This window comes from Rhincodon typus, chromosome 20, assembly GCF_021869965.1.
Source record: "Rhincodon typus isolate 14 chromosome 20, sRhiTyp1.1, whole genome shotgun sequence".
In the NCBI taxonomy this organism is placed as follows: Eukaryota; Metazoa; Chordata; class Chondrichthyes; order Orectolobiformes; family Rhincodontidae; genus Rhincodon; species Rhincodon typus.
In genome coordinates, this window is record NC_063351.1 from 2379572 (window position 1) to 2392815 (window position 13244).

Below are 13244 nucleotides of genomic sequence, written 5' to 3' on the forward strand. Positions count from 1 at the left end.
CTTTGAATTCAACAAGAGAGTTGTTTTCAACCTGGCAGGTGTCTGTCACCCAGCTGAAGACCAGCTAGAAACAAGAATGTTTCCCAGTCAGCCCCAGCAGGATCACACAGTACAGCAAAACAGCTATCATCAGTCTGGTGATTTCTAGGAACCCTTTTAAAAATAATCTCCAGTATCCACAGTGACTTTTCAAAGACCTCTTTTAAAGAAACCACTCTACATTTCCACAATGCATGAAACAAATCATTATTTCTAAAATCCTTCAAAACTTAGGAGCTACAAGAAATAATGAAAATGCAGCATTTCATGACATGTATAACACAATGATTACCACCAACTTCCCATTATTGCATCTCAAAGGCTATCTCACCCTGTCACTCTGTTCCCAGTGATTGTCAGTACACAGCACCACCTATAGGGCAGATGTGAAATAGTTGGATGATTGGTTGGAAGCTGCATATTGTTGGATGGAAGAGAGTAGCTACGGTGTGCTGGTGGAGGTGTGGAGCTGATGGAAGAATTAATTTGCCATTTTTCACACTTGCTGAACCATTATAATGTTAGAACATTCTTGCCAACCTGAGAAGCAATGTAAGTAGTTAGTCTGATAATGTTTGTCCCACAGTTATGGTCTTCCTCCTGTAAAATTCTCCGCATCTCTGGAGATCAGTCAGAAACACCTTTTTGTTCTCCTGCTTCCTGTGGTTCACTGTTTTATGCACATTCTGATCCCACTGTTGATGATGGCCATCTCTTCTGATGTGCTGTTAAACACAAACAAGACTCCTCATGCCTGTGATGTCTTAACGAGAGAGCATCAGAGGTTGGGAAAGCTGCATTAATATATACATACACACAAACACACACACACACAAACACTCACACACACAAACACTCACACTCACACTCACAGAAAGACTCACTCACACACACACACACACACACACACACACACACACACTCACACACAATTTTGCCAGACATTTTCTGGAGGGAACTAAGATAACAGCCATAATAATTGAATCTTTATTCAAATGGGGCAGGGACAAATTTAAACATTCACCTGCTGCTCACTCATTCCCCTTTCCTTGGGCAGATGCGCAAGTTCAAGTAGATATGGAGCCAAAATAAAATGAGTTTAAAAATGCCTCATTGATACCTTGTAAGGATGTTAATTTCAGCAAATATTAGTTTCTTGTGCCCAATTTGGAAATCCCTCATTTTGGCAAGTAGACATTGAAATGTACCTCCATTAAATCCCAAAGTGGACACCAGATATGTTCAAGTATGATTCTCTCTTATGTAAAAGTCAACCTCTGACATTTGACCTAAAAGTTTCTAATCTTTCATACATTTTTTGCTAGATTTGAGAGTACAGTGGGCATAACAATCTAGCAAGTATCTTTAATAGTTCCATTTTTCACACTTAAATCATCAGAAACAAGCAACCTGGAACAGTCGTTTCTGACTGAATTCAGCACCAGGATCAGCGACCGGGGATTGTATCAACAATTACCAAAAACTAGCATGGATTTCAACACTTTAAAACTATTACTAATGTATAAGTCAAAATCTTGAAATCTAAACTTTTACACGAGTATGTACGAGAACCAGTCTAAGCTTTCAATTTAAAACTCAATAATTTTTACTTCACCCCATCCTAACTTGAGGGTTCCTGAGTCTACACCAGGAAAACTATGTACATAAAGTGTAAAAAAGGGAAGGAAAGAAAATAAAAAATTCTAACTGACAAACGTGACTCCACACTTGAAAATGTTAATTTTCGGTTCTGGACAGGTTCTCTGGTGGTAGTTAAGACTTATACCATGTTCAAAATTCACTTAGACTGGAATGGACAAGTCTTACATTTCTCTGGGGGATTACTGGTTATGTCATGGTCAAGTATTATCAGCTCGAGATCTCTGTATATTTCTACACTGGGTCACTGGGTGAGATTTCAGAGCACTGCAACTTCTAGAGAAGCAGGGTAAGTCAGCAAGCTGCTTCTTACATTGAGTGTTTAACTGTTACAGGAAACAGCGATGGATAAAAATGATGAAAGAATGGCAGTAAGCTTAAAGAAAATTATTTTTTTCAGTAGTTGGGAGGCAAAGAATGAGGGATCATAGATACAAAATGACACACGAGTGTTGTTCTTTCAGTTAACCTTTTGCAAACTTATAAATTGTGTGACAATACTGCGGCTTTAAGAAGTTATTTTGTCCTGAGGTCTTTTTTGAGAGAGATTGGGGCACAGGTAAAGAGCTGTCTATCAGAAGAGAAACAACTTGTGAGGCCTTGGGTGCTTCTTTTTTAAAAGTTGGAACAATAGAAGCACAAATGGGTGTAGACACACACAGACCTAGGATTTTGCAGGTTTTGCTTTAGTTAGTTAGTGGGTGTGAACTGAGATTATAGAAGGAAAAGACTCTCTCTCTCTCTCTCTCTCTCCGGAGAACTACTGCGTGTATCTATTTCTTGCTGACTGGAGTTGCATGTGAAACAATCTGTTTTCTGAACTTGCCTTTTGCCAAGGGTGTGTCTATGGGATGTTACTATATTGGAACAGTTAACTAATAATAGCTACAGCATCTATTATTCTGTTAAGTTTTACAATAGGGTTAAGGTATTCCAATTCCTTCTTTCTTTTGCTATATTTTAATTACAGCAGACGAGAAAAGTATAATTTGCTTTTATTCCAATAGTTTGACCAATCGAATTGCATCTGGAAAACAACATCTGACCTTTAAAATAAGAAAAAGTTAGGGTCTAGAATATCTTCTAAATATTTTGAGGAGGTTTGGCCTGGTCCATAACAATTAGACTAAAATTCCCTTCTCAACAGCATAGTGGGTCTGCCTACAGCACATGGATTGCAGTGGTTCAAGAAGGCAGCTCACCACCACCTTCTCAAGGACAACTAGGGATGAGCAATAAATGCTGGCCCAGCCAATGATGCTCATATCCAATGAGTAAACAAACTTCTTCTCCAACACATTGGTGAATATCCCTTGATGTTACACAGACACCTGGGTAAAGTTTATCCTGATGATGTCCTGGTATTTCAGACAGTTGCTAATGGGTTTGTAAGCTGAACAAGACTCCTCAGACAGAGCTTTCCAAACCCATAACCACTTTCATCTAGAAAGATAAGGGCATCAGATACATGAGAATCCCACCCCCTGCAAGTTCCCCTCCAAACCATTCATCATCCTGACTTGGAAATATATTGCCGTCTCTTCACTATCGCTGTGTCAAAATGCTGGAATTCCCTCCCTAGAGGCATTGTGGGTCTACCCACAGCACATGAACTGCAGCAGTTTAAGAAAGCAGCTCACCACCACCTTCGCAAGGGCAACTAGAGACAATCAATAAACTCTGGCCCAGCCAGCAATGCCCAGATTCCATGAATGAATGAAAACACATTTTAGTCAAACATATGAGCTGACAGGTAGATATAATCCATGAATTGCACACACTTGCAATTGATGTTACTGCAGCTGGTGCCTTCTATCTTCTATATTTAAGATGCGTTGCTGTGATTTTTTGAAGAAAGGTTGTAAGGCAGAGATACCGAGCTGCCTCTAAGAAAGTAAACAATTTGTGAGGCCTTGGGTTTTTTTTTAAAATTGGAACAATGGAAGCAGCCTGGATGTGGCCAGCTCTCACAGACCAGGCTTTCGAGTTTTTTTAGTTTTTAGGTTTAATTTTAAGCAGGAGTTTTTGGGCCTTCAAGAGAGTTAGAAGCTTCAGTAAATGTCTCCAAGCTGCAATTCACTCTGCATCTTCTCTTGATCTTCTTTGCCCTCCTGGATTGGAGAACTCATGTGAGAATCTGTGTTTGAATTTGCCTTTTTGGCAATGGGTGCGTCTGTGGGATGTTACTATATTGGAACAGTTAATTAGTAATAGGTACTGTATCTATTATTTGGTTAAGTTTTCCAGTAGTTAAGTTATTCTAAATTCCTTTCATTTTGTTTATTTTTTAAATACAGTGCTTAAATAAATTGTATTTTGCTAAAAGTCAAGTAGTTTGACCAGTCGAATTGCATCTGGTGACTTTGTGTCAATGGTGATCAGAACTGAAACAAATTGTAAAAGTGTTGACCCAGAGGAGCTCTCTTAAAGAGGCCTCTCTTACTCAGGTGTTGCCTGACTCCCTGAATAGATTGGCAAGAGGATGGCATCAGGGCAGTAAGCAGTGTGGTAGAGGGAGTGGGACTCCAAGTGAGGTGACAAAGGGAGTTGAGCAAAGAACAGAGTGAGGGGGATGGCAGGGGGAATGGGCCTACATGGCACATGGAGCAGTGAGCAGGGCAGTGTGGGTATATTGAGGGGAATGGGGTCACCAGGACCGCAGTGAGGCAATGTGTCAAGGCAAGTGGGCAATGATGGGGGGCAGAGTGCCAAGTGGGTTGATGGGGGAGTGGGACAGTGAAGTAAGGAAGATGGTGGTGGGGCAGAAAAGAGGGGGTTGGTAAGGGGAATGGTGAGGGGATTACATCAGGAGGGATGGCGAAGGATGGGCAGTAATAACTGGTGCAGAACAGCATTGTCAGTGATGCCAACCTCCTGACCCAATGCATTAACAAGAGATAACAGTGAGTAGGGCCAAGTGAATTGGATTCAGCTCCTTGAAGGTAGACCAGTGTCAAAGCATTGGGACTCCTACAAGGAGGAGAAAGGTATGGTTCAAAATAATATATCTCAAAAAAGAAAAAGGGTAGCACTCTGAAATCTATGCATGGAAAAATACATAAAGGGTAGCATAATACCAGATAAGGAAGCTTATGTCAAATACTAAGAATTCAATATTGCAGAAGGCTTTCAGCATTTTACAAACCATAGAGGCAAAACTGAAAATAAAGCTAGGGAAAGAAAGAGGCTGTGAAAAGAAATCATAACAAGTAAAACCATGGAACATCCAAAAATGCTTTATAAGTATGTAAAGAGCAAAAGGATAGCTAAGGAGAGTATGGCCATTCAGAGACCAAAACAGTGATGTGTACAGGAAAGCAAAAGATTTGTTCTGGCACTTTATGTACAGTGTGTGCCTGGCTTCCCAAAAGCAGGAGACAATACTGATCAAACGGTCCAGGAGAATGATTGTGAAGTATTGGACAGGATGAAAATAGTGAGAGATGAAATATTAAGAGGTTTATAATCTTTGAAAGTGGATAAAGTTCAACATTTGAATGAAATGTATCTCAGGCTACAAATGGAGTCTCCGTCATTTTCCAAATCTGTCTGGCCACAGATATGCTTCTTGAAGCACTCACATTTTATTCCTGTTTAAAAAGGTGGCCATTAAAAAGGTGGGTGTTTGATGGGGTCACTTGGTTTAATAGCTGCCTCCTTCTATGATGATGCCCATATCCCAGGTGTTTCTGGAGAGGGGTACATGTGAGGCCTCACATGTCCAGTAGGCACAGGGGATGGTGGGGAATGCATCGTCACCGTCATAATTCATTAACATTAAAGTTTTGGTTTCTTTCTTTTTTGTATGTTAGTCATGCCCCTTGCAAATGGGCCAGTTAACTGTTGATTAAAAGAAGGTAAAAATCAGCTCACAGAAAGGCCATGGATGAACCAAGGACAGTTAGCTAGGGTTTGTAATTGCAATTGAGTTGGATCAGCTTTATTGAATTTTCTGATTCAGAAACATGGAGAATCAATGATTTCAGTGCTTTAGACAATGTGCTACATGTTAGATTTGTCAGAAAAGTAACAACCATAGTATCCAAGTGATCGTGACAGATTAAATCCAAATTTGACTCAATGGCAGGAAGCAGAAGATAAGAGACATTGCAGCCTGTGGCCAAGGAATTGTCTTTGTGACAGGAACTGACTGAATAGTTTCAATTTGCCCAATGTGTAGCTGGTGGATATTTTAGCTCATTGAGTACTGGAGGGCAGGCAAGTTAGCTGTTAATTACCGACTGGAAATTGTTGAGAGAGGTCATGGTGAAACCAAGCTGGGTGTAGTCCTTTCTGTTGATGCCATGGGGCAACCTGTAAATGAGAGACCGAGTGGGGTGTCCAATGTGCAAGAATGAGAAGGGAGGCCATTGTTAGAGATCTTCCTGATCCAATTGGATGAGTAATGGAAGCAGATCAGGGGTCCCCTGGCTAGGGGACAGAAGACGAGGTGCCAGAGGAGGATGGTGTGGTGGAGAGGATGAGGAGAGATATATTACTACAGTCACATAGATTGTGACTTCAATAAGGGCCATATTCCAGTGGCTGGAAAGGAAGCCTGATTGAAGAGGTTCAAACATGAGGTGACAACACAATGTCCAATCATTTGGGGAAAGGGGATGGGGTGGAAATGGAGCACAGCAGTAACAGAGGGATCAAGGTTGGGCTTTCTCTGCAGTGGAATGTTGGCCAGTATTTCAAAGGGAATATAATACGAAAATAGGGAAATCTTGCTTAAACTATACAAGGGACTTGTCAGACCACAGCTGGAACACTGTGAACAGTTTTGGTCCCTTTATCTAAGGAAAGATATACTTGAATTGGATGCAGTGCAGAAAAGGTGCATTAGGCTGATCCTGGGTGTGCAGGGATTTTCTTATGAGGAAAGTTCGAGTAGGTTGGGCCTGTACTCATTGCAATTTAGAAGAACAAAACTTAACTTCATCTGAAAACACACAAGATTTGCAGGGGCCTTGATAGGATAGATACAGAGACAATATTTTTTTCCCCTTGTGATAAAGTCTAGGGCCAAAAGGAATAATCCGAGAGTAAGAGGGTCACCTATTAAAGACAGGAATGAGCAGGAATTTCTGCTCTGAGGATAGAGAATCTGTGGAATTTGTTACTCCAAAGGGCTGTTGAGGCTGGGGCATTAAGTGTACCCAAAGCTGTGAAAGAATGATTTTTAGTCAGTAAGAGAATCAAGGGTTAAGTGTTGGCATTAATTGCAAGGGGAACACCTGTAATTTTCTTGAATAATATAAAATTACCAGTATATGTGACCTTTGATCTTGAAGCAGTACCAATGGGAAGTAAATAAAGATATGGAAATCGAGCAGCCAGATGCAAATGAGAGCTGTAGCTCAAGTGAGCTGGTGGCAGAAGGCAAAAGGCAATCAGCACTTGGACATAGACAGGAAGTGACAAGAACAGCTAGAGAGGTTTCAGAAATGTGTGCCATGCAGGGATGACTGAGCAGAACTCAGTCTAGGCACAACTGCTGCCTGTGGAGAATGGGTTAACCTCTGGAAGGAAAAAGACACGGATTTGTTTTGGAAGACCTGTGTAGCTAAAATGGGACTGAGAGTTGGCATGGACTGTGATGACCTTAGTGAGCTTGGTGTGCATAGTTTGTAAATCAGACCTATTCATTTACATCACATTTACATTGATTCTAATTTGTGTTAAAGTAAAATTCACTAACAAGTAACATTTTGTTGGTAATTTCTTCATTTGGGGGTCACTTGGTAATTCTGGTCACTTTGTTTTATGATACCTGTTGATTGACAGTCATTAACGCCACTCATAACACAATACCTACCTGAGTGAATTAGTTAAACATACTCCAGAAAATCCTTCAGGGAAGAAGCAAGACATGGAGAAAACTGATGTTGAGTGTGCCCTGTGGAATGTGCTGGTCTTAATCCAACAGTGTCAAAGAGCTTCATTAAATTGGTTGTGCTGTGCACCAATGGACACCTTGTGGCCTCACAAAAACAATTTAAATACTTAGGCCTAGAATTATGCTGAGTTGGATTCATGTTCAAAACACTGGATCAGACTTAATTCCAGGATTTCTTCCCCATTCCCATTCCTGGCAATTTCTGATGGTGTGGGATAAGGATGCTGGCACTCACTCGGCTCATAGTATTGCCATTCTTGCTGGCTTCATTCTGGAGGTAGTTAGTTCAGCCACTTCTGGGCATGTTGTGTGGGATCAGGCCCCTTCCACAAAGAGGTGTGGTTTATGGCACAGAGTGGAGTTAGCATGGTGATAATGGGGTGGGGCAGCAAGCAGGGAACGAGTACAATGTGAGCAAATGAAATAATGAGACCCACCTACTCCTGGAGTTCTTTGATTGAAAAACTATTCAGTTTGAAGTTCTGAACAAAAACATCTTTCAAGTCCAATACTTAGATTCTGTATTATCAGTTACATAGGCAGTGATTGATCATAGGGATCTGCTCAATGATGGTAAGCAGGGAATCAAATTGATCATCATTGTGTAAGTAATGAGATGTGTTAGAGTACTTGTTCCATTTGAAAAAGTACTATTATGGATTTAAAATGGAAGAAAACCATGCTTGGAAACTGTTGTGCCATGAACTGACATGATTTAAATGTCAAAAGGGCTTTAAATTTTTTAAAAGGCTGCAGCTTCCTCAGATTCCTTGAAATGTTATCGGCTGTAACCTACAAAAATATAGGATAACAAGGTGTAGAGCTGGATGAACACAGCAGACCAAGCAGCATCAGAGGAGCAGGGAAGCTGATGTTTTGGGCCTAGAACCTTCTTCAGAAAATGAAAAATCTAGGCTTTGTTTTCAGTTTCAATAAGCTCCATTAATTGGAGTTTATTTTGATAGCTGAGTCTATTATGAATGCTTCATTGAATTTCAAAGGGTGTGAACTGCTCATCTTAACGGGATGTTCTGGTCACAGTTTAACAATTTAAAGATGTTATTAAAAGGAGTTTTTGTGTCTGACACATTTACTGATGCTTGTTTGGTTTACAGCTGAATGAACACTTGAAGGGATTTCTTTTTTTAATTGCGTCTATTTTGTCCCAGTGTGAAGTGTGGTTGATTGACAACTCTATCAGATTGATAGAAATTGAGCTTTGAATGACCATTTCATAGGCTTGACCATTGCTGTTACAGAGTTCCTGAGCTTTACTTATAATGGATACTGGGTAATTGGTTAAGAAGAGAGCATGGGTGCTCTGGGCTAGTGCAATATCAAAATATTCAGAGATAAGCACTGCAGCCTGCTCTCCTGACCACACCACCATCGCATTACTGCCTCGGGCCTACTTCTGGAGGCATTGGGCCTAACTCCATCCTGGAATAATGCTGAGGCAGACTGGTGTCTTTTTCAAGGGAGACTTGACCTTCCAACCTCCTCAATGAGAATCCAGCCCACCACTTTCCAGGGCTTCTTCTGATCTCATACCATTTTTATGGAGCAGTGTTGAAGGTAGAGCCTCCACAAGCGAGGTAATTAAAATGGCAATACTACTGCTGCCCGATTCAGGCAGGCTCCTTCACCATCTAGTCAAACATTCTGTGAGGAAAGACTATCAGTCTTTTACTACACTACTGGTGCTATATACACTTAAATTGTCACTGTTGTAAACCCACCTGACCCTTTGAACTGCTGCTACTTCCATGGAGTTGGAATGAAGGCTGTCTCATATTACATCATGTAATACCTATCTGGTTTGTGGTTCTGTTACAAATATGAAGCTTGAGCCAGTCAAATGGTTTGTATCTGAGATAATAAGCATGAGGTTTTGAGCAGTGATTTAAAAAAGTGCAAATCTGTTAACTTGTAGCAATTACACTGTTTGGCCAATTCATTGGTGGATATCCACCTTTGGAAGTTCACAACTGAATACATGTTGGAATAAATAAAACTTTATTCATAGATAAACAATCCATTATTTCTTTACAAGTGCAAGTTTACATTAAAACACTTGACTTAAACTAAATATGCCTTCTACCTGGCACTTCATGTAATAGTGCAGCCTTTATAAACTGAATCAAGAAAAGCATTGTAAACTGCTAAACAATCTGAAGCATTTTTTTAGAGAATCTAAGAGGCTACTTCATATTATTTAACTGTCAAATGTACCTGCAAAATGAAACTAGACTTAATTGTTGAGGAGCAATTCCTATATGTTCATTTGGTGGGATATGGTTGTGTATATGTGACATTTTAACTAGTAACTTGTTGGCGTGCATGAAATGCCAAAATAGACTTTGTATAGGTGAGTATTTATCAAAAACTCCCTCCTAAGTGGGTCGAGAATAAATTTATAGTTTACGAGAGAAAAGGTGAAGTTCCAGCATTATACCCAGTAGCCATGGGGGTTCAATAATCAGACAGAATTAGTAGCTTTGCAGTCAGTGGGGAAGTGCTGGCATTAGAGAGAAATGGTGGTGTATTGGTAATATCACTGACCTGGTAATCCAGAAGCACAGGCCAATACCGTGAGGATATGGGTTCAAATCCTACCATAGTAGCTCGTGGAAATTAAACTCAATGAATCAATCTTGAATTGAAAGTAATAATCATGAAATGGTTATTGATTTTAAAACAAAACATCTATTCTTCAGGGAAGAAAATCTGCCATTTTTACTCAGTCTTGCCAACATGTGACTCCAGACCCAGTGAAGTGGTTGATGCTTAACTGCCCTCTGCAATGGCCTAGCAAGATGCTCTGTTCAAGGGCAATTAGGGATGAGCAGCAAATACTGACCTTGCCAGCAATGCCCATATCCCTTGTACAAAACATTTAACATAACATAATATTACTCCAGACTCACAGCTATATGGTTCACTTTATCTCGGTTCAAATCTTTAAATTTGTAGCAATTCTCTGCAGACTGGTGGATTTCACCTTTTTTCCTGAAGTTAATTTCATTCTGCCATCAACTAAAGATAATCTCATGTATACAGCAACAGTGCGCCATCAAGCAAGTTAAGCAGCCAATAACATTGAAGTATTCCCACAGACAGAAAACCAGGCAGTAATAAGTAGGTATTATCAATAATTTTGTATAATTTTATGGAAAGCAATATAAGGTTGTGACATAGACATCAGATTAAGGCAAAAGCAGAAATGTTATTAAATTTAAAAATATATTTTTTAATATCTAGAGAAAAAAGAAATTTGACATTACATAGTTATAAAATTTATTTTCGCGGCCAGAAAGCCTGTTTACCAGCAGTAATTATGAATTTAGTGCAGCCTTGAAAACTCATTTACACATCACTTAACAAGGTATAGCTCTTTCAGAGTCTTTGTAGAAAGACTGATTATGTAGACAGTGGAAGTTCACACCAATTCAGTGATTTCTAATTGGGTTCCATCTGTGAAGATTGTTAACAGTGCATGCTGAGGAAATACAGGGGATTACTGGTAGCAACTTCTGAATTTAACTGTGCTTTGAGGACTTCAGAGCTTGTTGCAATTTCTCTAGGAAATGGCAGATAATTCTGTTTTGCCACCATTACAACTGCAAAATCCTGGCCAATGTGAATAGTGACGTATATTCAGGGAGCCCCACAATTAGAAGTTGCGTTGTGATTAGCTACTTTATGCTTAAAAGTATAAATTACTGGCTAACTAGTTCTGAGGAAAGAAAATCAACCTTTTTAATAAACAATCAAAAGCAGATTCACTTGCATTGTTATAAATAAACACAGAAATCCTGGAGTAACTTTGTCCACTGCAGTCAATGGTTAATTGGTACAAATAACGTGTTGCACTGTACCAGTTTGGATTATAATAAAGAAACACAGGCGATTCAATCTGCTATGGATTTGCGGAGCATGTCTGAGCTGTTTGCAAGCCACATTTGAGTGAAAAGCATCCTGTTGCAGATGAAAATCAAACAATTCATATTGTGCCAATTGATACTTTGACCACTTTATCGCAACGCTTTTGAAAACCTCCACAAACACAGAAATAACAGACATTCAAAAAATGTGATATTTGTTGGTGACTGTCATCGAATTTAGCATGATTATTAAACAGCTGTCATCCTATTTAACTGGGGCATCACTGGCATTTGTATTCATAAACTTGAACAGTCCAATTACACTGACAAGGAATTACATATTGCTTGTATACAGACGTTGCGCTCTATTTAAAATCAGCACTTTTAACTGTGTCACTTGCAACATTCACAAAAACACCAAGGTCATAGAAAACCAACTTCATGTAAACCTTGAATCACTTGGCCTCTCTTATCTTCACAGTTCTAAGTCCTGCAAAAGCAAACACACTGAAATAACTTCACAGTTCATCGCTCTCCATCACATCCTGTTTGGTTGGGAACTGCAAGTTGTCCACAGACGGGAAGGCAGATTTAAAGTCAAGTCCTTGGCCAGCAAGAGCTGCATATCGATTGCCTGAAGGACGCACTTTCCTTATTGGCTGTGTGATGTGCCGGTGCCACTGGGCTATAATAACAAAAGGAATCAGTCAGACAATCTCTGTTGCAATGGAGAACTTTACAATGAGATGGCATTCTAAATGGAGTCAGTTTATAACATGACCACAGATAAAACCAGCGCTTTTGCATGCAAGCACATTATTTCATGTAAAAATAAACAGATTTTATTTTTGCAATATTACTGTATAAATCAATGTATTATATAGTAGCAATTAAAACAGGAATTCAGTTATATTATTCTCCAGGTAGCTCCTAATGAATGATGACCTGAAACCTCATTAACACAGAAACATAGAAAATGGGGACATGAGAATGCTCTTTGTCCCTTTGAGCTCACTCACCATTCAATAATGGTCAGACCTGATCATCCAACTCAGTCCCTGTTCCTGCTTTCTCCCCAGACCCATTGAATCCTTTAGTCCTAAGAAATATATCCAACTCCTTCACTGAAATATTCAATGTATTGGCCTCAACTATTTTCGGAGGTAAACAATTCTAGGGAGTCATCACTCAGTGAAGAAATTTTTCTTCATCTCAGTTCTAAAGGTCTGCCTTGTATCTCTGGACTGTGATCCCCTGGTTCTGGACTCCCTAGTCATCAGGAACATCCTTCCTGTGTTTACTCTAGCTAGTCCTGCTAATTTTTAGATTTCTATGAGATAATTTTTCTAAACTTCAGTGAATATAATCCTAACCAATCCCATGTCTTTTCATATGTCAGTCCTGCCATCCCAGGAATCAGTCTGGTGAACCTTCATTACACTACCACCATAGCCAGAACATGGTTCCTCAGATAAAGAGACCAAATACTTAATTAGTTAAAAAATGCGACATCAGTCACATCCCAGCTCCAGAAATATGATTTTATGTAATTGTACTTACTTAATAAAATCAATATTTCTTTTATTCACTCATGGAACTTGGAAATCATTGGCTGGGACAGCATTTATTGCCCATCCCAAGTTGCCCTGGAGAAGGTGCCTTCTTGAACCACTGTAGTCCATGTGCTGTAGGTTGATGTACAGTGCCCTTGGGGACGGAATTCCAGGATTGTGACCCAGTGGCCCAAGTCAGGGTGGTAA

General features: G+C 39.8%; 1 protein-coding gene across 3 annotated transcripts in view; it reads right to left on the bottom strand.

The window, feature by feature from the left end:
• Positions 1–10382: 10382 nt before the first annotated feature.
• mypn (myopalladin) overlaps positions 10383–13244 on the bottom strand; it is a 247250-nt gene continuing 244388 nt past the window's right edge. For all 3 annotated transcript variants that reach the window (XM_048609091.1, XM_048609092.1, XM_048609093.1), the window contains one exon: positions 10383–12169. In XM_048609091.1, the coding sequence (XP_048465048.1) occupies positions 12003–12169 (167 nt within the window). In that variant the 3' untranslated portion in view covers positions 10383–12002. The remainder of the gene's footprint in view (positions 12170–13244) is intronic.